The sequence below is a fragment of the Parus major genome, chromosome 2, assembly GCF_001522545.3.
Source record: "Parus major isolate Abel chromosome 2, Parus_major1.1, whole genome shotgun sequence".
Classification (NCBI taxonomy): domain Eukaryota; kingdom Metazoa; phylum Chordata; class Aves; order Passeriformes; family Paridae; genus Parus; species Parus major.
Genome location: NC_031769.1, coordinates 91,097,981 through 91,123,919, shown reverse-complemented (window position 1 = coordinate 91,123,919; position 25,939 = coordinate 91,097,981). Strand labels below are relative to the sequence as shown.

At 39.7% G+C, this 25,939-nt stretch overlaps 1 protein-coding gene across 1 annotated transcript in view; it reads left to right on the top strand.

Moving 5' to 3' along the window:
* The window catches only part of NR4A3 (nuclear receptor subfamily 4 group A member 3), a 29,336-nt gene extending 16,540 nt beyond the window's left edge, over positions 1-12,796 (top strand). The window contains exons 7-8 of the mRNA XM_015618628.2: positions 45-223; positions 9,613-12,796. Coding sequence (XP_015474114.1) covers positions 45-223; positions 9,613-9,875 — 442 coding nt within the window. The 3' untranslated portion in view covers positions 9,876-12,796. The remainder of the gene's footprint in view (positions 1-44; positions 224-9,612) is intronic.
* The last annotated feature ends 13,143 nt before the right edge of the window (positions 12,797-25,939 follow it).

Below are 25,939 nucleotides of genomic sequence, written 5' to 3'. Positions count from 1 at the left end.
AGTAGAAGACGCATTTGTAATTTTTTCAATTGTTTTTATTTGAGGTCTGACACTGCTGAGGATAAGTTTGTATTCTGCAATGGACTCGTGCTTCATAGACTTCAGTGCCTTCGTGGATTTGGGGAGTGGCTCGACTCTATTAAAGACTTTTCCTTAAACTTAAAGAGCCTTAACCTTGATATCCCAGCCTTAGCAAGTCTATCAGCTCTAACTATGATTACAGGTAAGTGCTCCTTTGCTAACAGAAAACTTCATACTCTAGTGCTGTGCTTTATTGTAGATTCAAGAAATTTCAGTTAATTTAGCTATATTCAGGGTGAAGAAATTATGATTTTTAAGCACCAACATGCCCATCCTGAAATTGTGGATTAACATTAGGCTATCAGGCACCTCTCTTAAAATGTAAACTATTTCTTTGCAACTTCATTGTTTTCTTGGAGTAGTCTCTAAAAAGCAAACTGCTTCCAAGCAAATGGTGTAGTTCCTACAAAAATATTCAAGACACTTGCTGAGGTCCCAGAAAATATCAATGAAATTACCAGAGCTAGGTCTCCTGTGTAGGAATAGTAATATCAAGGCAGCTTGAGACCTAGAAGCCATACAGCTAGCATAGCTCATCTCTCAGCAAGATAGCTAGACCAGAAAGTGTGCTCCATGAGGGCAGGCAGGCTTTTTGGTATAGCCAGGCTAGTCTAGGTATTCCATGTACTGCTTTTCTGAGAGAGGAAAAACAGAGAATAATGAGAAAAAAGTCACATTCTGCAGTTGTACAAAAGCTTTTGGGTGTGCACGTGACCATATGACCCTTTCTGCCTGCTGGGGTGAACAGCAGGAAACTAATGTCAGAATCTGCCAAATCTGTCCAGTAAGTACAAAACAGAGGAACATAACCTTTTAAAGTGTAATTTCTGCATTCCTGAAACATTAAAGCCACTGCATACCTTGGACATCCTGCAATAGAAGAGTCATGGCTGATGGCAGCAGAAGGGGTTGGGAGAAAGGGTGTCTGACAACCACTCAGCAGAATTTGGAGCAGAAGTCATCTCCACAAAGAGCCTCACACTCATACCAGAAAAACTGGCAGTTTAACAGTGTAACTGTGTCATCAGTGTGAGACAGGGCTTCAGTGTGCCCTGAGCTGAATCTTCCCAGGGATGCATATAAGCTCCACTGGGATAGATATTGATTTCCTTCTGCTTTTCAGTCATCCACTGTTTTGCAAGCAGTGGCCTCAACAATACCAGCTGTAGTCTTCATTTTACCCAGGATGAGAGGATGTCAGGCCAACCCTGAGATAAAACACTCATTGACAGATATAAAATTGGCCAATTCCTGCTGACATCTGTGGGACCAAGATTTTGGGTTCAGAGTTTGCACGGTATGCTGCCTTCCTGCATTTTGGTGAAGGGTTAATGTATGTATGTAGCTCTTTGTTTCTTAGGTATTTTCAGTTTCTTTATTAATTTCTGTTAATTTCTTCTGCAGTTGGAAAGGGTACTTTAAGGTCCAAATTCTGGTTTCTTTGATAAAACATTTAGGACTGGAATAACTAATTGGAGCTGCTTTACTCTGTATAAAAAAATTCCTGAAATGAGTGGTATGTTAAAGTCAGAAAGAACATTCCCAATTCACTTTTTTTCTCCTGCATATATACATAAACTGGCATATGTTCATGCATACTTACATATATGTGCTATAAACACCTACATATGTGTATGTGTAAGCATAATAATGTTATACATTATACATAATGTTTTTATGTATGTATATGTATTTAGAGATCTCTAAATCAAGGGCAGGTGCTGTCCCTCGCTCTATATATTTACGTACAGGCATATATGCTCATATATATAGCACATATGAATGATTTAGATTATTTACTATATATGAGATATGTCTTTTTTAGGTAGCAATAGGTAGTTCTTGATTATCCTCCTGGAGACCGAGAGTATGCAGATTGATGAACAGGATTCCCATCAAGCTAATGGAATGTAGCAAAAGCAAATGTATAGGAGGAAAACTTAGTCCCCTTGCAAAACCATGTTCTGTTTTAACATGGTAATTTATTCAGTTAAGCACTGCTTGCTTGCCCTTTCATGAGGAGTCAAAGTTGTCCAGTGACTGGCTCAGTTCACCCTAGGATAATTAGAAATAGTTTTCAGTTGGATATAACCCACATTTCTTCTTTTCCTTGATCACAACATTTCCAGAAGTTTGCTGGTCTTCCCAAAGTTTCTAAACAAATGGAAGCAGTAGTTGCCTTTAAAAGGAGACCATTTCCCTACATACAAGCTTTAAGATTTTTCTCTGTTTGTCAAGAAGCTCTTGATTGTCTCTCCTGTGTGAGATGGTGTTTAAAAATAATGTTGTTTTCTGCTTATTCTTTTATTTCATGAGGCTGGTATATCTCTGCTGATTTGGTCTAAGGACAGGATGTATTTTCATGTGATCTAAATTAGACCAAAGCTCTAGTGACTTAATAGTCAGAGGTTTCAGATGTCCAAGGGCAGTTAGCTAACTCAGGGTCTCAGCCAGAAATTTGGTAACCTGAAAAAATATAGCATTGTATAATGATTAACAATACTAAAATTATTATTAAAGTAAGTAGTAAGTATTAGTATTATTATTAATAGTAAAGTAAGAGGAAATCAGGTGATTCTAGCTAGTGTATTGAAACTTTTTATTCAGGAAAACCTTGAGATTTGGCTCTGATGTGGCATCCCACAAGAAATGGCTTCTTGTCTCCTCCCTGCAGTTTGAGTATGACAGGCCATGTGTTGGCTTTCCCAATAGTCACACCAAAAGAGAAAAAATAACAAAGAGAAAATTTGGAAACACAAAACGTGAAGAAGTCTGAAATGCTGAACATTTTTAAACATTGTTTTGAAGCTTGGCTTAGATTTAGATGGGTGGTTTAGTTGCCATTCTTTATCTCCAGGGGAAGCACCCTTTTCTGCTGTAATGGCCTGTTGGAAGCAATGGGTAGCTGGCAAACTGCTTCAAGCCCTTTCTCTGTGAGTCAGACCAAGGAAGAGCAGCCTTTCCTAGGAACACAGGATATCCAATTATTGAGTACCACTGTCTTTTGTCTTAAGACAACCTGAAATATTTCACAGGCCACAGAATGGCTGGTGTGTCTGGTGATTTGTGGACAAGCTGATGGTCAGAGGGACACCCAAGGCCCTATCTCTGGTCTGATTCCAACAGGAAGGGAATCTGACCATGGTTCTCCCATGTTCCAGGTGGATATCCATGTCATTAGGCTTTAAAATAAGGACTGGGAAAGCTTTCTTTTGTGAATCTAGTTGTTTGCCCTTAGTAACAACACTGCTAAACCAGAATGCTGCCTTGAGCAAAATTTTCTTGATTATCACACACATTGCTTATGATTTGATGGCTTAACCAAAAAAGAGGAAAACAACCCTGTGATCTGTAGTAGTCATAGCCTGCTTTAATACTGTACAGCATCTTAGGTAGCATCGAATTCAAAGAACAATTTCTTCTGGCAATAATGACTTGTTCACTCTTCTTGATTTCATGAGTGCTGTTCTTAGCCCAAACAAAGATGGGCTCTTAGAAAGCAAAACCTCTTGTATACTACCAATTTTGACATTTTTGCTGAGGGAGAAGAGTAAGACAAGTCACTACTCTCACATATTCTGTGTTCTTCAAGAGTGACAGGGAGAGCTAACATCTGTCTCCCAGTGAAAGAAGAGGGAATAAATGTAAAGTTCGGTGTTGGAGACTAAAAGATATTTCACTGGTCCCTGTGTCCTAAGATATACTGAAGGCTGTTCCTTAATTTTGGGATGTCAAATTGTCTCCCCAGTAGTTCCAGTGACTTTCAATTAACCCTACTGACTTGTTTGGAGCCACAGAGCTCCTTGTCCTATCCCAGCCACAGCTGCAGGTGACAGCATAGGGATGCATGGTTATAGGCATGTAGGGTCATTTGTTCTTTTCAATGTAGTTCACTACATTGCTTGCTTTGAGTAAAACTAAAGGTATGTACAATATTTTGCATTATATATTCCATTAGAAAGTTCATATATTTTTGATTTTTCTATCTATTTTATGTGTCCTGGAAATCTGTGGTATGTTGTCTAGAAGGAAAATCATTATGTCAGATTGCTGATTAATTTTCAGGTCCTCTCAGATAAAACATCAGCTTAAAAGAGCACCCAGAATGAAAGAAGTGGCATCTGGTTTACTGTGGAGGCTTGCAAACGGTTAACTTGGAACTCTGTTGTGCCAAAACACATCTTTTTACTGTAAGGTGCTCCTTTAGGATCTTCCTCTCTCTGTCTCTCTTCTCTTTTTTTACTTCCTTTAGTTGGTTTAGAAAGGCTGGACACAACTTCCTCCACAACATATGAGTATTGCTCTAAGCATCACCCAGAAGAAAGTAGGTAGGAAGCAATGCATGACACTCACCTCACATGACTATGAAAGTAAAAAAACTAGGTCTGTCATGTTCTTCTCCTCTGGATCACTTATTCTGTTGATATGTAGCCTCTAATGAGCTAAAGAAGAGTGCCAGCATGGAAAGGAGATGCTTGATCTTGGGTCAAGTTCTGTTGTTAATTCCATGTGGACGATTTCTATGAGATTAGTGTGTTTACGGATCACAAGTGTCCCTGCACAGTCACTCTGTGATGGATTGGGTGGTGTTGAAGATGAAGCTTTTCAGGGTAGACTAGATGCTAACTCAGCCTATGCTTGAAAATGCTTCCTAAACTTCCAAATGACCATTTGTTAGATTTGTTTTAACAGTGTGAAAATAGAAAGACTGAGAGTCCAGTGCAGATCATCTCAAGGGCACATTCTAATTTAGCCTCAAATTTCTGCCTGCTCTAGAACTGCTGGTATTTTCTCTCTCTCTCATTCTCCTCATTGATTAGGTTTCCCTCTTGGCCCTTTCCTTTCTCTATCCACATCAAACTATTATTATTTTGCCTACTTGACGCTCTCAGTGGGATGCTGCTGAGTACAGAGCATGCTAGCCCTCATTCAGCCAAGCTCTTTCAGCATATGGTTTATTTTAAGTGTGTTACAGACCAGCCTAGAACCACTGTATATATTGGGCTTATTCATACTCCTAATGCTTTGTTAGACTGGCACCAGACCGCTGAAGAATATTGTGAGGTTTCAATTAATTAGGAGTTTGTGTTTGTCTTCCTGCTGTTGGGCTTTCTGTTCCAGTTTACAAACACAATTTTTAGCACCATCAGTCATACCAAGAAACAGTAATGAGACCAGTCTGGCTAAAAAGAGTATGACTGCTGTAGTTCCTTCTGTACATGCGTTTGTCCAATCTCCCAACAGAATCGAGACTTACCTACTCTTCAGCAGCAGATATCCTTCAGTCCTCTTCTCAGGATATCCTCTGGAGTGGGTGCTTCATGTGCTGGGTCTACATACAAGCAGGTGGCAGACTGGAGGAGTGTAGGAGAGCTAGTTATAAAAAATATACCCTCCAGATTGCATTGTCTGCCTTCCCCCCACCACTTAGCTGAGGGAAATACTGTCAGTGTCAAAGTAAAGTACTCACTCCTCCTTTTTCACTCCCACCTCTTTGTTGAGGCAAGAGCTCCTTGCTTCTACAGCAACCAGCAGTCTCCGTGTTACATTGTGGTTTTCTTAAAAGAGGGAGCAAACTGTGGTGTTCTGTGTGGCCACTCATCTCACCTGACTTTAGGTACCTTGCACAGCTGATGGAGAATATAGGGCACCTCCAGAAGATGATTCATTCACCCAAAATTGTAATAAACTTCTAAAAATGCCTATCCTTACACTGATGTTAGGAGGGGTTTTGAGAGATCTGTGCACCAAGGCTGGGGGTACCTTGTGAAGTGTCTGAGAGTTAGGCAGGATAAATGTGGGCCAGACTGCAATAGGAAAGGAGACTCTTGGATCTGTCAAATTGCAATGTTCCCGTGTGTGTGCATGAGAAAGCTGTAGGCAACTGAGTTTTGTGCTTATTTTTGTTATAGAAGGGGAAGAGGAATGTGAAGGGGGAAGAGAAAATCACATAACTATATTGAAACCAAGATAATCAAGAGGCCTATTTTAAGTCTGCAGTGTTCATCCGCTGCATTTCTGGACACCTCAGAATTAATTGAGACTAAAAGTGATACCCTGTGACACAGAGTGCAGAGCCCAGGGTCTTTGAGCTACTTGTGCTCTCTGAGAGGCATTTTCTATAAAGGTAGTGCTCAGTCTGCCTGACCCTGGCATGATCTACCTCAGGTCAGAGGTTAGAGAAAGAGGGACATGTGCAGCTGGGGATGGATTTCTTTGCTTTCTTCCTGTTGAGTTTTTGCTGATCAGTGTAATGATAGCACAAAACCACATTCAGATTCCCAAGAAAAGGAAAAAGGTGTAAAAAACATGCTGTGTTCCGTTTACTAGGATGAGCTAAGTTTGCAGAGATTTTGAGGCAAGACTTTTGATGAGTCATTTTTGACAGCATCTCTGCCATAAATCACCATTTTTCTCACAAAAATCAATGGTATCCTAAAGCACAGTCCTGGTTTGTTACAGGCTGAGAAATCCTATATTCACTTTACATGTGCCTTTGTCATTATGAGAAAATCTGACTACGGTAATATTTACACATCTCCTCAATCAGTTAGAGAAAATCTATTTTGACCAGCTGTACTTCTTGAGATAAATCTTGGCCTTATCATTCCCATGTGGATAAGAATATCTTGTGGAAGACAGCGAATTATCAGAGGCCCTTGGCTTCAGTGCCACTGCACACCCTTACCACAGGGGCCTTGTGCTGCTCCCTCTAGGCTGTATAAGAAAGACTGTGGGTCTTCCTCTGTGCAAACAGAACTGGGCATGTGAAAAAGGCAAGAAAATGTGGTTTTTGTTATTTGAACCCTGTTAAATCTAAATCTTTGAACAAATTAGGCCCTAGATGCCTAAAGTCTACTAAGGCGAGGAACCTATTCTTAGATGAGTGTGTTCTTCAGAAAGTAGTTGTGTTCTAACACCAGATACTGCAGTGGCAACGCCAGTGCATGTGGTGTCCTTCCCTAGCAGAGGGGCTTCCACATAGATGGCTTTGATTTTCTGTGGATGCCTTAGGAATTTAAGACTGAAACCCCTAGAGGCAGTCCCAGGGATGAGGAATTGACCCTTATGGAGATTTGCAAGTAGAGAAGGCCATTGTATGGCAATTCACTCAGGGGAGAACAAACTTGGTTTATCAGGGACTGCTTTAATATTGTAGCACCAGAGTTTAAGGACAGAGTATCTCTTAATTCTGATTTTCCAGCATTTTTTTATGTAAAGTAAGGCTACTAATATGATAATCTTTGCATACATAGTGTTTTACCTACATTTCATGGCTATTCACAAAAGACATGATTTTTTCATGAAACCTTCTGAACTTGTCAGTGGGAGACAAGCCGTTTAGTTCTGGCTGGGAATGCTAACAAAGTAGTTGCTGCATGCTCCAGAGACAGAGATAATTTTCCATACTCTGCAGCAAGCTACACACCTACTGAGGCAGTGGTTTGAAAATGTGCTCTGCTAATTTGTAGTCAAGTTTTGGATCCATTCTAGTATCCCTGCTCCCTACATCTATAAAAAATATCTTCACTTACACAGCTAGAAAACAAAACAGATTAAAAGATGGGAACTCTTCAAAGATTGCAAGATTAATTTAATGTCCTGCAGATTCTCTCAGTAGGCTAGTTAAGAAAGAAAAAAAAAAAAAGCCCTACAGCTTTTCCAACCTGTATAAAATATTTATCTGCCAAGATTTTTAATGGCAGAATCTGCCTAAGTATTTACTCTCAGTGACCTGTATAGCTAAGGCTTACATAATTACACTATACACCATTTACTGGAAAGGCTTTAAATATTCATTGACTTCTCATGTTTTAATGTAAACAAGGCACTTAGAATACCTAGGGTTTTTAATTCCTGCAAGGTGAAAACGATGTCTGAAGCAGATGTCACTGGGTGGATAAGTGTTGCTTTCAAACAACAGGGCAGATTGATGGTACTTAAATGATAGAGCACAGTAGCTTCTGGACAGATATGTCCATGTCTGCACATCTCTGATTCTGATCCCAAACCAGTATTATTCAGGACCTAACTCTGCCCAAGTAAATACAGTTGAAAAAAAAACCTGTAAAATGGGTGAATATCAGTGGAACACCAGACCTTTGCATTTCTGACTGCCCTCATTGAATCCCATCTGTTTTATTGGTTTGTAAAGAGTATCTAAGCCAAAACAGGTGGTGAGCAAGGAGTTTATATACACAGGCCTGGGCAAGGCATTACTGCACCTGGTGCAGGCATTACTCCTGCTTCTGGAAGTAAAGAGAACTGTACTCTTTTCACTGATCTTTAAGGGACAGACAGATGACATGTCTATTGCTGGCTCCTCCTTCCTACCACGGAGGAACAAGGCTTGGGGACAATGGGACCAATGTGGCTACTGGCTGCCAGGGATGGGTGAGAGAAGAGAAGGAGATGACTTTAAAAGCATCCAACACAAGAACTGCCACAATTTCTCCTTATCCACTGCTGTCATTGTTTTATATATCTAATTGATTTAATATAACCCGCACTTTCTTTGATTACCATATCTGGCACAATTCTGTTTCATGTGTAAATTATTACAACTTTGCTGTGAAGCCATTTCTTACTTACCTGTGTATAAAGTCAGAGACAAATTAATACATCACAAATTTGAGATTTTTTGTTCTGAATTTTTTTTTGTTCTGTTATTTTAGCTCATCCACTAAGCCTTGATAGCAAACAACACAGAATCCTCTCCCCTGTAAAAAGCCTGCTTTTAATGAATCACAAATCTGATTCATTCTACTTATGCATAAAGCACTGTGAATGCATTTAACATCATTGTAGTATTTTAGAAAGATATTTGAAGGGGAACAAACCCCAGCTCCCCTTCCTTTTAGGAGTGCTGAGGTTTTTGTGATGGATAACTTAGCAGCTGTTCAGGCATTGCTCACTCAAAGCAAAATAGTTAACTTCCAGGCTTCTTTTATCTTAGAGCTTTTAAAGATGAATAAACTAAAAAGCAGCAGCTGATCAAAATAACAAAGGGTAGTAAGGTGCCTTTAGTTTCTTATAAGAGTGTCTGCAAATTCCTGGTGGAATTCTAGGCTGGGCGCTGATGGAGCTAGCTAAGGATATTGATCACCACTTGAATTCACTGAATAAATAATGGTTGCCATAGTTATTGAGCATTCACAACTGGTGGGGAAGCACAGAATTGTCCAAAACACCTCCTGTGATAGTTTTGCTGGCAAATCACCCAATTAATTCTGTCTCATATCATGAAAATTATGTCAGATACGCAGGATGCTTGGATTCCTTGTACCAGAATTTCAGTCATAACTGAGCATCTCTGTCGCCTGTTTCAGTAGATAAAGAGAAAAGGGCACTTATTTTGTGTGGCAAAAAGGTTAACTGACACCACGTAACCCCAGCTGTTCTGAGAAATCTACACTTTCAGAGCACTTTTTGCTCTGAGTTCCAGAGTATCCACCTGGGTTATACCTAAGAAAACGCATTCTCTCTATTTGTGATAGGGATGCTGATGTAGTTTTTCCTCTGGCTTTGCAGAACGACATGGATTAAAAGAACCAAAGAAAGTGGAAGAGCTATGCAACAAGATCACAAGCAGTTTGAAAGATCACTTAACTTTCAGTTGCCAAAACAAAGGACAACCGCTCGAGTCTGCAGAGCCGAAGGTACTGGGTGTTCTGGCTGACTTGCGTTCTCTCTGCACACTGGGACTGCAGCGCATCTTTTACCTGAAACTGGAAGATTTGGTGCCAGCCCCTTCCATCATCGACAGGCTGTTTCTGGACACCTTACCCTTCTGAGTCAAACCACCCTCCTGAGAGGCAAACGCCCACCAGAGCAGGCAAACGGATCGTGACTTATAGCTAACATTTCTGCCCTCACTTAACAGAAAAGCCGCTCCGAGTCTAACATGAGGTCTTTTCTGGCGCTTTGTCCTTACAACCTGAGGCCTGAAACTTACTGGCTTACTGGTTTGGGGTTGTGTTCTTTGTTTTCTTTTGTGTGATTTGGGTTTTTTAAATGGCTAATATGGCACTTTTGGACAATGCTATCCCAGCAGCAGTAAAAGGTTAACATGACTGTTTTAAATCTGTTGTTTAACACCTCATGGTCTATGAGGAGTGAAATTGTAGAAGCTGTGTTTGAAAGAACAGCAAATTGTTGTTTGCCAGGGTAGTATGTGTTTTGTGAGGATACCTTTAGCATACTTCCTGCATCAAGGGCACATACATCAGCACAATCTAAACAAAAATTCACTTTTTTAGCAAGTACATTCAATTAAACATTTCATACAAATCAAATATAGCAAAATGACAATGGCTGTTAGCTCCCATGTTCAAGTGCAATTTTTTCAAGTGCTGTCTTACTAAGTCTCGTTTATTAACTAATTTATTTTACTAGGAAAACAAACAAAAGAAATCAAGGGAGAAAATTACATGCACTAACTTACCTGACAGAGTTTTCCAAACTTGATTCCATGTAGCGTGACTTATTGACAAATGTATGTGGAAGACACGGGAGCAATTGTGGCTCAGTTGTTCCTTAGCTAAGGAAACCCGAGTAAGTAGTGACTGGAGCATACAGGGTCAGTATCAGGGATAGTTCAGTTCTAGACTTCTAACACAAGCGACTCGTTAGTAAACAGACAGAAGATGGTTTTCAAGAACAAGCAAGTCTTGTAAAATAGTATGAATGTAAGTGCTAGGAAGGATATAGTGGGCTGCGTTTAAACATTCCGTGTTCGTACTCCTTTTTGTATGTTTATACTGTTGATGCCATATTAATATGAGATAATTTGTTGCATAGTGTCTTTATTTGTATAAATGTTTGTATGCATGGTATATTGTAATGGCTTTGCCTGTATTTATTGCAATGACTGCCAGCTCATGGGAACCCTGTTACACATGATAACTAAATGGGGTGTTCACACTGACTCAGATACACCAGTTGGAAAACTATATACATATATATAATGTGTATGTATATATATGTATATACCTATATTTGTGTGCGTGTGTGTGTGTGCGCGCGTGTCTTTTTATTAACCATTTGTATATAAAATATCTGTCAAATCACAAGCAGAGTTGTTTTACAGTTTATTTGCAGTGACTTCTAAGGCAGTACTGTTTAGCACTTTGATATTAAAATCTTGCTCATGTTTTGCTAAATTCAAATAATATTTAAAAAGTTCAGTTCTAAAAAACTTTATATGCACTGTATTAAGTCAAAATTTTGTTGGTCATTTTGCTAAAAAAATTTTTGAATGTCAACCTGATGTCACTGTATCTTTTGTTAGCTTTAAACATTCTAGCTTTTGTCTTTTTTTAAACTATGCTGTTTATATGGAAATTAAATTATACAATCAAACAGATGCCAAATGAATTGCCTAATTGCTGCAAAGGATAACCCAGATATCGAGTCACTGTATGGTTTTCAAAAAGTAATCTGGTATTTTATCACTTACTATGTTTGGATGTGCTTTTATGAAAAAATTATTCTTATATCAAGATTTATAGTAGTGTCAATAGGGAAACAGACTTCTAATCACTATAGTTAATATTTCTGGTTTACCTGCAGATAATATTTGGAAAAGTATTGCTTTTTGTATTGACTTTTAAGCTTATGTGCAAACATAATAGCATAATTAAATATCAGAGAAGCTAATGTTTCTTGTAGGTTGCTGTAACAAGCCTGACCAGCAAGACAAATATATTTTGACTGAATTTGCTTTTGTATATACTAAATATATATATATATACACATATATATATATCTACACTCACACACATGTGCGCATACAAAAACATACTGACATTAAATCCAAAAAAAAGAACGTTTGCTTTTGTCTCCTTGTGTAAGACACAAGGTCCCTTGAGAAATTACTTTTATCTGTGGACAAATCCTGCCAGGTGCTGAGCACCAGCCAGACAAGGGCTTGCAGGAGCTTTTTGCGAGCGGGCCCTTATCAAGGATTTTCAAGCAAATCAGCATAGTACGGTAAAATTGCTTTTTTGTTGAGCAAGGTTTATTTATTAAGTGGAATGTGAGTGGGAGGAAGCAGGTTGAGAGCCCCGTGTGAGATTTCACGTAGTCTGTGTCCTCCAGTCTTCCATAGATAGTCTTAGCTGTGATACTCTCCCAAATCCCATCATCTGTGGAATTGTCCTTCATGTCAACTTCAATACACTGATTCATCCTAGAGTACAACCGGTGACCTGTCACAGTGGTAAAAGAAAGAGTTAATGCAGAAAAAATCTACTACTATTCTTAGAGCTCTCTCAGTGTGAACATGCCTTTGTCTAGGCAGAATTCAGGAATATATCAGGTGTTAAGGGAGAGTGCCTTGATTTTATTTCAGACAACTGTGTCTCAAGAGTTTCTTCACTCAGCTAACCACAGTACTTTTTTTTCTTTTTTATTTCTTCTTGGTTTTTTGGTTTTTTTTTTTGGTGGTGTTAACCTGTGGGTTGAAAGAAATGCTCATGTACATATACAATGTAAATTAAAATTATTAAATTGAATAACATTTTTTTCAGAGGCCCCATGTGTGTTGAATAAGTATGCTTAATTCTGTTAAAATCTGATGTGAATTTTTTATCATTTATAAAACATTAAAAAAATTGTCTACTTGAGTCTTAAAAGTGGAAAAATTGGTGAAGCATGCTTAAGAACACTGGCAATTTAATGGCTAATCTTTTGATTAAAATAGCTTTTATATAAATACATGCCTGCAGTATCTGGTTATGCAATCTCAATTAGATATTGAGAGCTGGACCATGGTTGTCCCAGAGGTTGAACCACATAACGACCGGAGCAGAGAGACTATTCACCCCTCACAGTATTTCTTCTCTATGACAAAAAGGGATTATAGTTAATGTAGAGCTGATGAGGCTGCAGAGAAGGGAGTGGATGGCTACGGGGCTCACAGCATCTATGTCTGGCCAGAAAGAGGACAGATCTCCCATCCCATATTCAGCCCCTTTGCGTCAGTAAATCCTGCTAAGGCATTGCTCCAGCAGGCACCTGCATCATTTTCTTCAAATGTGCATCCAGCTCCTTTCCTTACCGTGCCATTGCTTTGCAGGAGGGAACACTTATCCCCTGCCAGACTGTTTGGCTACAAATGCATTTCCAACAAATGCAGTTTTGAGAGGCATCTGCCACTATTCCAGGCATCGCCATGAGTACTGACGGCTCTGGCGCACCTTTGCGAGGGCTGTTCTGCAGGAGCTGCTCGGCTGGAGGTTACATCAAATGATGTGCTGGGCTGCAGGATTGGCAGCCTCTTCCTTGGAAATATGACAAAATGGTTGCACTAACTCTTCCAAATTATTTTCTGTTGTTTTTGGTTTTTTTTTTTCCCTATGCCATATTTTTAAAATTTAAACTACAAATCTTAAGATTGTTAATGATAATGACAATAAGTTTGGGATATTAGCCCCCTGTTGAGCAAAATATGCAGACCTTGAGATTAAGCTACGCCAGGGTCTGAACTTTCACCCTAGAAGGCAAAGTTCATTTATCCTTACCGAACTTACAAGTATCTCAGTTTGTAATTATTTTAGGGCCTCATGTACTTAGACATGAGAACAGGTCTGTGTCCTGATCTAACCTGCACTTGTGTCTTTATGTGTGCCTTGTGTGCTTATACCCCTAAACCACATCAGCAGCAGAGGCTTTGTTAAGTGATGTGATACCCAGTGGTTGATTTTGGCAGTGGAAGTTTGGGCTGAGTCAGGAATATAATAGCAGGTTCCTCCTTGGAACCACCCTTGGACAAGAGACTATCACAAAGGCACCCAAAAATGAGGGACTTTGACTAGAGGTGAGTCAAATATCTTTCTACAGCTTTCCTACTTTTACTTTGCACATTCAGATTCACTTGCCCAATATACAAAGCTAAAATTTCTGTTATGCTGTAGAGAGGAGGCAGAGAGAGGGGTTTAACTGTATAAAATTTAGCATGGTTCTGGAAAAATTGGCAACACCCTCTGTGGACACTGAAACATGTCTTTTGATTAATTATTTGTATTATAGCAACACCTAGAGGCCACAACAGAGATCAGGACCCCATTTTGCTACCTACTCTAATTAGCACCTCCAGTACCCACCCAGGAGAAGCTCCAGTCTGAATAGACAAAATAAAAAGAAATAGGAGAATGTCAACCCAAGAGCATATAGCGTCTCAGTCACAGAGTTAGGCATAAAACATTCTGTTTGCTGAGCTAGTGTCCAGTGAATACTCTTATCTAGTTTTCCTTTTTTTCCTATTATGCTGCCACTGTAATGAATTATAAAAACATGATAAAAACATTGACAAATTCAAAATAACCCAAGTATTCAAGCTGACCTTTCTTAACCTGCTTATGAAGTCATCCATGAGACTATTCAAAATCCTGGTCAATCTAATGTTTTGTCAACCAAACTATATAGTATTTAGAAAAGAAATACTTATCTGTCCTTTATTAAATTAATGAAGCCAACCATTAGGAATATTGCAAGATATGGATTAAACAATAAGTAATAATGGACAAAAAGGATTAACTTTTAAAAATGCCAAACTATTGATGTAGTAATTGAATAAATGGGGTGCCAGCTAATCAAATTCTTAGCAGTAGAAGACATATTTGAGAATTGTATTCCAGACCTGCGGTTGTAAGTATTACCAATGTGGTGATTTGTCAAATAAAAGCAAAAGAAACTTGTTTATCAAATGGAAACACTTACAGCAAATTTTACTCTGTTTTCTCTTTTAGCATTAGTCACCTTTATGTTTATATGGAATGTTCTGGCTGCATTTGATTACAGGAGTTTAAATACTTGAAATTGTGATGTGGCTGTGAAAGTCAAATGAGATAAAGATTCTGACCTAACCCCACAAAACCAAGGATTTTCTTTATAAAGAAGCATGAAATTCCACCTTATGCCGATTTTGGTTAGGATAGAGTTAATTTTCATCACAGTAGCTGGTATGGGGCTGTGCTTTGGATTTGTGCTGGAAGCAGTGTTGGTAACAAAGGGATGTTTTTGTTACTTTTGAGCAGAGCTTACACAGTGCCAAGGCTCTTTTTGTTCCCCACCCTGCCAGCAATAAAAGCTGGGGGTACACAAGAAGTTGGGAGGGGACACAGCCAAGACAGTTGTCTCCAACTGACCCGAGGGATTTTCCATAGCATACACATCATGCTTAGCAACAAAAATTGGGGAAAGGAGAAGGCAGGTGGGGACATTCAGAGTGGTGGCATTTGTCTTCCCAAGCATGATAGAGGCCTTCTCTACTGGGGATGGCCAAACACCTGCATGCCCATGGGAAGGAATGAATGAATTCCTTGTTTTGCTTTGCTTGCATGCACAGATTTTGCTTTCTCTATTTACCTGTCTCTATCCCAACCCAAGAGTTTTCTCCCTTTTACTCTTCTGTCTCCCAGCCCACCTGTGGGGAGTGAGCAAGTGGTTGAGTTGCCTGCTAGGGTTAAACCACAGCACAGATGAAAATGATATTCTGTATATGGCAAGATCCTTATGAGTGTATAGCAGAACTACTCAAGTAGTACAAGGTTCTTAAGTCATGCCAAAGACAAGACCATGGGGAAAAAAAGGCATTTTTTTCCCATTTGTTTCATATTTTCATAGAATCATTGAAATATTTAGGTTGTAAAAGACCTCTAAGATCATTGAGTCCAACAGTTAACCTAGCACAGCCAAGTCCATGAAAAAGCCATGTCCCCAGGTGCCACATCTACATGCCTTTTAAATACCATAGAGATGGTGACTCCATCACTTTTCTGGACAGCCCATTTGAGTGCTTGACAATCCTTTCAGTGAATAATTTTTCCCTAATATGCAAGTGAATAAAATTCCAGTGAATAAAATTTCCTAATATCTAATGCCTTCCCTGGCATCTTCCAAGAGGAGGCCATTTCCTCTTGTCCTGTCTCTTGTTACCAAGGGGAAGACACTGATCCCTGCCTGGCTACACCCTCCTTTCAGGCACTTGTAGAGAATGATAAGGTCACCCCTGAGCCTCCTTTTCTCCCCAGACGGTCCCAGTTCCCTCAGCCAGTGCTCAAAGCACTTCCCAGCCACACCCTTCACCAGCTCCACTGCCCTCCTCTGGACTCACTCCAGTACCTCAGTGTCATTTTTGTTCTGAGGAACCCAAAAGAGAACTTGGGATTTGAGGTGCAGCCTCACCAGTTAAAGTACACAGGGATGATCTCTCCTCCAGTCCTGCTGGCCCCACTATTCCTGATCAGGGCCAGGAAGCCATTGGCCTCCTTGGCCACCTGGGCACACACTGGCTCATGTTCAGGCACTGTCAATCAGCATCCCCAGGTCCTTTTCCACCAGCAGCTCTCCAGCCACTCTGCCCCCAGCCTGCAGCTCTGCCTGGGCTTGTTGTGACCCAAAGGCAGGACCTGGCACTTGTTGAGGCCTTCAATCCAGCCTGTCCAGATCCCTCTGCAGAGCCTTTCTGTAGATGAATATTCCCACCCAGTAGATAGTTATTCCCACACAACCTGATGAGAGTCTGCAGACTTACGGAGCGTGCACTTGATCTCCTCATCCAGATCATTGATACAAATATTAAACAGAACTGGCCCAAATACTGAGCCCTGGGGAACACCACTTGTGACCAGCCATCAGCTGGATGTTATTCACCACTACTCTCTGGGTCTGGCCATACAGACAGCTTTTTATCAAGCAAAGAATACGCCCATCCAAGACATGGGAAGCCAGTTTCACCAGGAGAATGTTGTGGGAAGCGGTGTCAAAGTTGTAACTGAAGTTTAGGTAGACAGCATCCACAGCCTTTCTTTAATCCACTAAGTGAGTCACCTTGTCACAGAAGATCAAGTTGGTTGAGCGGGACACGTCTTTCATAAACCCATGTTCTCTGGACCTGATTCCCTAGCTGTCCTGCACATGCCACTTGCTGGCACTCAGGACTATCTGCTCCATTTTAAATTGTTTACCAGTTTTTCTAAAAGGAACAGAGAAGAACTTGGGGCTTATTCAGGTGGAATTTTATCCCAAAGAAACAAACAAATAAATAAACATGCTAAGTGGCACGTATAGAAAGAAATTATTTTAAGTAGCTGAAATAGCTCAAATAAGCCAGTCTTTAACTTGCTAAATAATGTATTAAAAAATCTCATCATGACAACTTCCACAGTGATCTGTGATAAAACATTACTGTAGAATGAAAGTGAATTACAAAAATTTGTGATACTGGGGAAACTTTCAAATATAGCAGGCAGAAAACAGAAATTAATTTACGTTTCATGGGTTCTTATTATTTATCTTGCTGTGTTTCCTAATTAATTGACAATATTGATGTTTACATAGGGATTTGCTCCTTTCCAACTTTGCTTGATCCTGTGAAGAAGTCAGAATGCTGCATTTGTAGTATCACATTTATTGCCATAGCAACAGTCAGGGATTTCACAAACACTAATTAGGGTTGGCAACCTGGAATGTTTTCAGTGTGGTCCCAAATAATTTTCCCTCTTTTATTCCTTTCTCATTATACCTTACTTTAACGATTGACTTCTTCAGTCTGTGTACAGGTTTTTTTCCTGCATGACCTCAGGATTCAATTAATACCTCCTCTGTTTTCCAGCCACTTTTCTTATGCGCTCTCACACACTCAGTTAAGAAGCAACTGGAGTTCTACCTGCATTTGTGTTAAGCCCCATCTCTTCCATGTCAAATTAGCCCAAATTTCAGTACAACCAGCTGGCTTCTACACCAGCATGTGCAAAAGTAGTAAGGAAATGTATGGAGGCTTAGCTGTATCTTCCAAGATACTTTTAAAGGTAGATGCTAAATCTTGCTCAAGGCGGACTACAAACCTTCTGTTCACAGAAGTCTAAGTTTTGTGAACATCCAAAAAATCATATTAACTATTTTAATTCAGGCATGTCAAAAGCATTTATGGATACTTAATTTATTATGCAATAATATAGAGAGCTGTGCCCACACGAGCCTCAGAAGTTTAACAAGGCCAAGTGCAAACTCTTGTGCCTGGGTCAATCTCAAACATGGATTCAGACTGGGTGATCAGCCAACAGAGAGCAGCCCTGTGGAGAAGAACCCAGCAGGACTGGCAGATGAAAAACTGAATATGAGCCTTCAGTGTGTGCTCACAGCCCAGAAAGACAATTGTGCCCTGGGACTCATCAAAAGAAAAATGGCCAGCAGATTAAGAGAGGTGATCCTTCCACTCCCCTCTAGTGAGACCCCACATGGAATATTGTGTTCAGGTTAGAGCCCCCAGTATAAGGAGGACATGGCCCTGCTCAAGTGCATCCAGAAGAGGCCCAGAAAGAAGACTGGGGGCTGGAACACTTCCCCATGAGTACTGAATGAGAGAATTGGGGCTTTTCACATGGAAGAAAGAAGGCCTCAGGAGACCTTGTTGTGGCCTTCCAGTACTTTAGGGAGGCCTCTAGAAAAGATGAGGAGGAACTCCTTATCAGGAAGTATAGTGATAGGACAAGGGACAATGGTTTTAAACTGATAGAGGATAAATTTATATTAGACAGTAGGAAGCAATTCCTTATTCTGAAGTTTGTGTGACACTAGAACAGGTTCCTCAGAGAAGCTGTGGATATCCCATCCCGATTTAAGGCCAGGTTGGATGGGGCTTTGAGCAATTTGGTCTTGTGGAAGGTATCTCCGCTCCTTGCAGGGGGTTTTGAACTGGATGATCTTTAAGGTCCCTTCCAACCCCAACCATTCTATGGCTCCATGACTAATCACATATTATGGTTATCTAGTTGAGTTAGTGCCCAAAAGTCTTATCTCAAAAGTCTTATAAAGCCCTATGTTGGTAGTGAACTTTTGAGCCTCTCAAAAAGCAAAATGTATTCATTTGTTAACAAAGGGAGAAGGTAAATTTGTGATGGCATCACCAGCAAGAGGGGAAGTTTTATTTCATTGTGCATGTTCAGAGTGAGAAAGAGAAGTGTCTCCCATTCAAAGTAAAAGATTCCCATTCTGCAGCTCACTTGAAGACAAGTCCCAGCTGGTTGTCAAACTGGCTTCCCAATAAAAAGTACATCCAAACAAAACCAAGGAGAAAAAATCTAATTTGGAAAGGAATATGGTAAATCAAATTGGTTAGAGTATTTTTATACTCAAAGACACTACAAATTACTTGATAGAAAGAGAAAAATGATGGATCCACCTGAATCATTCTTTGTTACAGATGAAATCATATCATTTGTTCCTAATACAGAAGGGATTTTGTACATGATTAATGGAAAATGAGTATGTGAAGAATAAATTCTGAGTCTGATTGCCGTCTTCTTTCCCTATGTGATGGGGAGGTAAAAAACCTTTAAACTCTGGGAAAATGTCTCATAAGGTATGAAGGAATTGAGAGCCAGTCTTGATGGTAAATCACTGAATCTTTTTAGGAGATCATTGTTGAAACCAGGGAAGAATACTTCTTAGTTCTTCCTATACTTTATTAGGAGATCTTATTGAAATAAACAGGATGATGTGTTAAAAAAAAATAAATTTAGATTGGACATTCAAGTCAAGAGTGAACCATTAGAAGAATGGTATTCCCACAGACACTGGGAAAGCTGACATTAACATTTAAACAAAGTCTTTAATGGAAAAAAAGCCTGTTGCCTCAGAAGTTTATGTTTGCCTCCCTGTTTTTTGAGGAAAGACTGGACTGTGCCAGCCTGCCCAGTTTTTGACAATGCCTCCTGCCACAGTTCACTGCAAAGATCAGTTTTAAAACCTAGTCCTAATGCTTTTGAGAAATTTGAACCCAGAGCCCTTCAGCCTTTGGGACCTTATTTTCATGACTTAACTTTGTTCCCCCTATCCTTAATTTTGAAGGGCATGATCGAACTCATGACAGGGCTTTCTGCAAGCTTTGTGAACTGGGCCACAGTCAAGAATTTCCACACCGAGTAATTTTATTACATGAAGTTTCCTGCCTGCTGTACAGAGAAATATTCAGCACGAACATCTGCTTTTTGTCTGATTGCTAAAGGAAACTCTGGTAGACTGCTGCCCCTTTGAAATTAAGGAGTTGGGGAACAAATTTAAATCATGAAAATAAAATGCCAAAGCTGGAGGGCTCTGGGTTCAAATGTTACAGAAGCAACAACGCTCTGTTTTAAACTGATCTCTTGAGGCAAACACAGTGGAAAGTATTTCCATCCACTGGGCAAGCTGGCACATTTCAGTCTTTTGGAAAGAGAATCGGGATGCATTGCATGTTCAGCTGCAGAATTACACCTACTTTGAACCTAAGTTACAGGTTTCAGTGAAAGACTTTTCAAGGTAAGTTAACAAGGATGGCTGAACCCAAGAAACTAAAAATACAGATAAATACAGATATTATATAAATTAAAATACATGTCATGAACTTAACTGAGATCTTCAAATTCTCTTTTGAAACAAGACACTTTTTTTAAAAAGCTTGTTTTACTCCAGGCCTCCAAATCAGCCTCTCTTCCCAGCAGACAGAGTTGTTAATGCAACATTAACGGGCTTCAGAATCATGCTACTGGACTCTCAGGGGCAGGAAAATCCACAAAATCCAATAAATATGGTGGAAAATACTACTTGGTGTTGGCATTTTCCACTTTCCCATACTGCATTACTCTTGCAGCTCAAGTAAAGGCCTGGTTCTCTCTGGGCTACTGCATCATTTAAGCTGCAGCATTGCAGATGTGACCAGCACACGGCAGAACAACTGTCAGCAGCAGGAACACTAACACACCACATTCACATCTTCCCTCTGCAATACCTTCCCTTCCTTGGGCCAGAGCAGGGACCATGTCAATGGGAGAAGAAAGAGGAAGAAACTCATCTGCCTTAAAACGAACCTGGATTTCCCAGGCTGGGATCTTGTTTGTGCTCCTTCTGTCCAGTTCTGGGGTCCCTGGTGTAAGAAGGACGTGGACCTGTAGGAGAGGGTTTAGAGGAGAGCCATGAAAATAATCAAAGGGATGGAGCACCTCTCCTATGAAGAGAGGCTGAGAGGCTGGAGTTGTTCAGCCTGGAGAAGAGAAGGGTCCACAGAGACCTGGTTGTAGACTTTCAGTGTAGAAAGAAGGTTTCCCACCCCTGGCAGTGTTCAAGGCCAGGCTGGATGTGACTTTGAGCAACCTGGTCCAGTGGAAGGTGCTCCTGCCCATTACAGGAATGTGGGACTGGATCCATTCAACTAAAAAGGTTCCATCCAACCCAAAGACATTCTGTGATTCTGTGATTCTGTGATTCCTGTCCCTTCCTTACAGGTCTGCAATGATATTAATAAACACTTATTTACCCATTTGCTGTCAGGATACTTTAGCTGAATTTTTAGATCTGCTGCATACACATAGCATCAAACAGAAGCAATAATAGACATGGGTACTTTTTGGACTCTTAATGCCATATATTATTTGCACAGGAGTAGCCTGCAGAACTCCCAGTTGAAATAAGGGGCCCATTATGCCGAGTTCTCTTCACTTACATAATTGGAGACATCCACAGACACCTCCAGGTCGAAAGACATTTACAATAAATGAAAAGAGACAGAGGAAAATTATATTATAGTTGCTGTATGGAGAGAAGTTTTATGGACAGAGGCTTTTAGAAATTGGTTCTGTCACGTGGCAACTTTGAGAAAGTTAAGAAGTGAATCCAGATCCTACCATACACTAGCCCATTGCTTTAAAAAACAAAAATCCTTCCTCTCTCATGCCATGAGTCAGCACACTTTTCCAAAGCGGTGCTTTTGAACTAGCAATCGTCAAATTGCTTGGGGAGATTCTAACTTGACATATTTAGTACGTTCTTCCCACATTCCTCACAGAAGCCCACAGATGTCAGCTTCGATCAGACTCAGCCAGGACTGCAAAACCCATCAGGTTTGCAGGGCTAGAAGGCATGTTAAGATGGCCTAAAAAGTAAATCCTCCCAAAACTAATGTGTTTTCTGCACTTAGAGAGAGAGACATGAAGCTGCAATGGACAGTCTGCCCTAAAACAAGAGTCTAGTTGGCTCAATATTGGTTTTAAACCTATACATTTCTAAACCATAGGAACTCTTTGGAAGTGGACCACTGATTTAAATCTCAAATTATAGTCCCCCCCATATTGTGAAGAGCTCACAGAGCTCTGAGATTGTCACCATTAAGTCAGTGGAGTCCAAACCAGTCACAGAAACCTGCATGTCATAATATATAAAGCAAAGGGTGTCACTGTAACTGTCTGTATATTTATTACAATCAGACTAGGTTGTAAAAAAAAAAAAAAAAAGAAAATATTATATAATGGGTTTGTTTTCAATACTGACTAGTAGAAGGGTGATTTATGACTGGACCATTTTAAAGATTCAGTAGGGAGGGAAGAGGGAGAAAGAAAGTTTAAATCAAAACCCATATATTCTCAGAAAGCTGCAGATGAGCCACCATTGCAGAAGGTTTTAATTCTATGGATTAAAACTATATAAGGAGTCATGATAGTTCCAAGGGAAGGTCCATCTATCCCAGCATCTGACAGTGGCCAGGACAAACCAGGGCTGTGCAGGCTGATATGACTTTAGGATCACTGAAACCTAACAGAGTACTTACTCATCAAGTGCTGGTCTAAACAAAACTTTAGACTTTTGCTTTTGTGAGCCACTATCACTAAAAAACTTTTGAGCATGCACCCCCAATATGCACATATTTATGCATAAAGTACATACATGTATTTATTTATTTATAAACTACATACCTATACTAGTGAAGTTCTGTATTTTTTCCTGCATCCCACTGGACCATTGCCTTCATAGGCATCTTGCAGCCAGTACAGACACCTTGAGATGGTAAAGGCCTGCCTATATGGCTACCTGTAATCACAATCCTCTCTCATCTGCTTCATGCACACTGAATTAGATACCACTCAGAAAAAGAAAGGGACAATTTGTCCAAGCTTAAGAAACCCTGTTGGTTTAACATGCTAGGAACATCAATTTAATGTGGGAAATATTAATAGGAACTGGAAATTGTTCAAGAACATTCTACTGGGTATTTAAAAAAAAAAAGAAAAAAGATGCAATTTTGAAGGAAGAAAAGAATTCATGCTGTGAAAGAAAAAAATTGTGAAATATAGAAGATGCAGAAGTTCTAGTCAAATATTAGCAATAAAAATATAGAGAATGCAGAAAAAGGATAATTAACTGCGAATTTAAAAGCCTGTACCCTGCTAAAAACAGCTATATCATAAAAACCAATGGGCAACATAGTTAGAAGGAACATGCAAGAAACAGAGTAAAAAATTTCTGCACCAAATATTGGTCCTTTGCTAGAAACAGGTATTACATTTTGCTAGAAATAGCTATTACAATTTTGAACAGCGGCTCAGAAAAGACAGATGTGTTCATCACTATTTCTCTTCTGATTTCAGAAGGAAGCAGGAGGATAAATCTGCCCAATAAAACACTGTAGATGGTCCAGAAAACCTGGCATCTAGAATGAATAAAAATATGATGCAGAGTCAGCTGCAATTACAGATGTACAAATCAAACATCTTAGAGGGAAACACAGCATGGAAAACAGGAAAAACCTCAAAGACCTCTGAATTCCCAATATATTCCAATTATTTTAAAAGAGCAGAGAGATAATACAGGAAAATATAGGTGTGATATTCAGATGCTGAACCTGGACACATAATGAGAAGTTTCATTTAGAAGCCCATAACATAGAATTGAACACTTCAGGTGCATTTAACAATAATCAATATGATTACATGGAATGCAGGTCTTGTAAAACAAACCTTCTTTGTTTTATCTTCTACTACTTTATTTTGGTTCACAGCTAATGCCCTGGTTGACAGTGACAACTGTCCTCATACGCTATATTCACATGCCTTTACTTCAAATCATTTATCCATGAATTTTAAACATCACATTATATGGAACTAAAAGGAGGTAACTCTGGAATTGTTTCCTATCCATCTATTAGTGAATTATTTTGTCATTGCTACAGTTTCCACTGATTAAATTTGCATAATAATTCATATGTCCCATCATGGAGCATAAAAACTGCAATGCAATTGAAGTCACAAATTATACATCACAAGCAGCAAGTAGTCACAATTAACAGCTCACAAGCATTGACAATATTTTCCTTCTAAATCTTCAGGTGAGGTCTTTGAAAAATTAATGGATCCTGAGGAATTAAGATCAGTTAGTCAATGGATGATTAGTGAATAACAAAAAAAGTCTAAATAGTTCATCCAGTCCTAGTAACATCCATGCTGACACTGCATCACTGACACAGCCAGTTACTCTATTTTTAGGAAACAGCAGAGCAATCTCATCACACACCATCTTAACAAAGGTTCTGTGCTAACAGACAAGACCTGATTTTCCTGCTGGTACAAGCTGCTGTCTCTATTAGTTTTTACAGGGCTATTCCAGTTTCACCAGCTCCAAATCTAGCATTAAGGAATAACATTGATAGCCACAATAGCAATAAAATATTATGGATTGCCTGTTTTCTGAAGGACACAGGTATATTAGCTTTTAATATGTTTAATGAGCTTTGTGTACAGCTTTTGTATACAGTTATGCACCTTATTGTACATATTTATATTTCGATTTCTGTGCTGTTTCCCCCTTATTGCTCCAAGTTTTCTCTTCTTTTTTTCCCATAAGGTTCTCTTTGGCAAACTTTCCCTGTGCTTGTTTGTCTTTCCAGTGGTTTCCCATCTAGCTGAGCCTTCAATATTTTGCTTTATTTCACTGTCAGTGGTCTGTAGTGGTCAGTACACACAGACATTTCTCTCCCCTGGGGTGGTGTCATGATAGCCTGCACCCCGTATAATGACAAGTTTCCCTTCATGTCTGACACCTGCACCTCAGACACGCATAACTTTTTAACTTGCTGCTCTAATGTCTCCTGTATCCAACTGTGGCAATCAATCCAGTCTTTCTCCTTGTTCTGTGTCTGGGGGAGGTCCGTGGATCAGCCATGGGTTCTGTGAGGACCAGCACCACTGTGCTTCAGAAGCACTTGGTAGGAACTGCATTAGCTGTACTCCATTTTGAGCCCATGAAGACCCAGCTGTCCAGTCTCCATGTAAGCCTTGCTATTTTTAGTTTGGTGCCTCCTACATTTTACCTCTTGCAGATTTTCTGACATTTTATTTTATTTCCTCGGTGAAAACATATGGCAAACAGATGCCTAAGCAGGGCCCCAGGCACCCATCTCTTTTTCTAGACTTTTCAGAATATCTGGGAAAATTCTGAGGTTTACCCTGATATACATCACACTTGCAATTTATTTCAAGCGCTACCTTTTCAGTGACAGGCATCCTAAATACCATCAGTTTTGGAGATATGTCATTTTAAAATCAAATTTCTGTCTCTATTTTCTTTTTCCTGAGGCAACGTTGAAAGCATAAATAAACTAACCATTAGGTTTCAAAATGGTGGTAGTTATCATAGTAGTTATTATAGTTTGTTATCAGTCAGGGGAAGCAAGGATGATATAAAGAGCTTATTTCTCCTTCTAACATGCACATCTCAAAATTTAGAGTAATTTCTCTACAAATATCAGTTTACCAGTCCCTCCCTAAACTTCAAGTAATGTTTTCCACACAATGGCTTGACCACGTCCCTGTCTGAGGTAAAATGGAAATGATCTGAAGACTTGAAAATGCTAAATCTAGCTCTGGCTAAAAATTGCTGGTACCCTCTGAGGCTGGGATTTAGCTGTTTTGCATAGATTATGGGTGTACTAAGCCTGGGCAGCAGCAGCCTTCCACTTGCTGTGGCCAAGGCATCCATGGGAGAGAGACATAGAACCAGGAAAATGGGCAAGCCTTCAGTAGAGTAATCCATCTCTGTCATGAACATT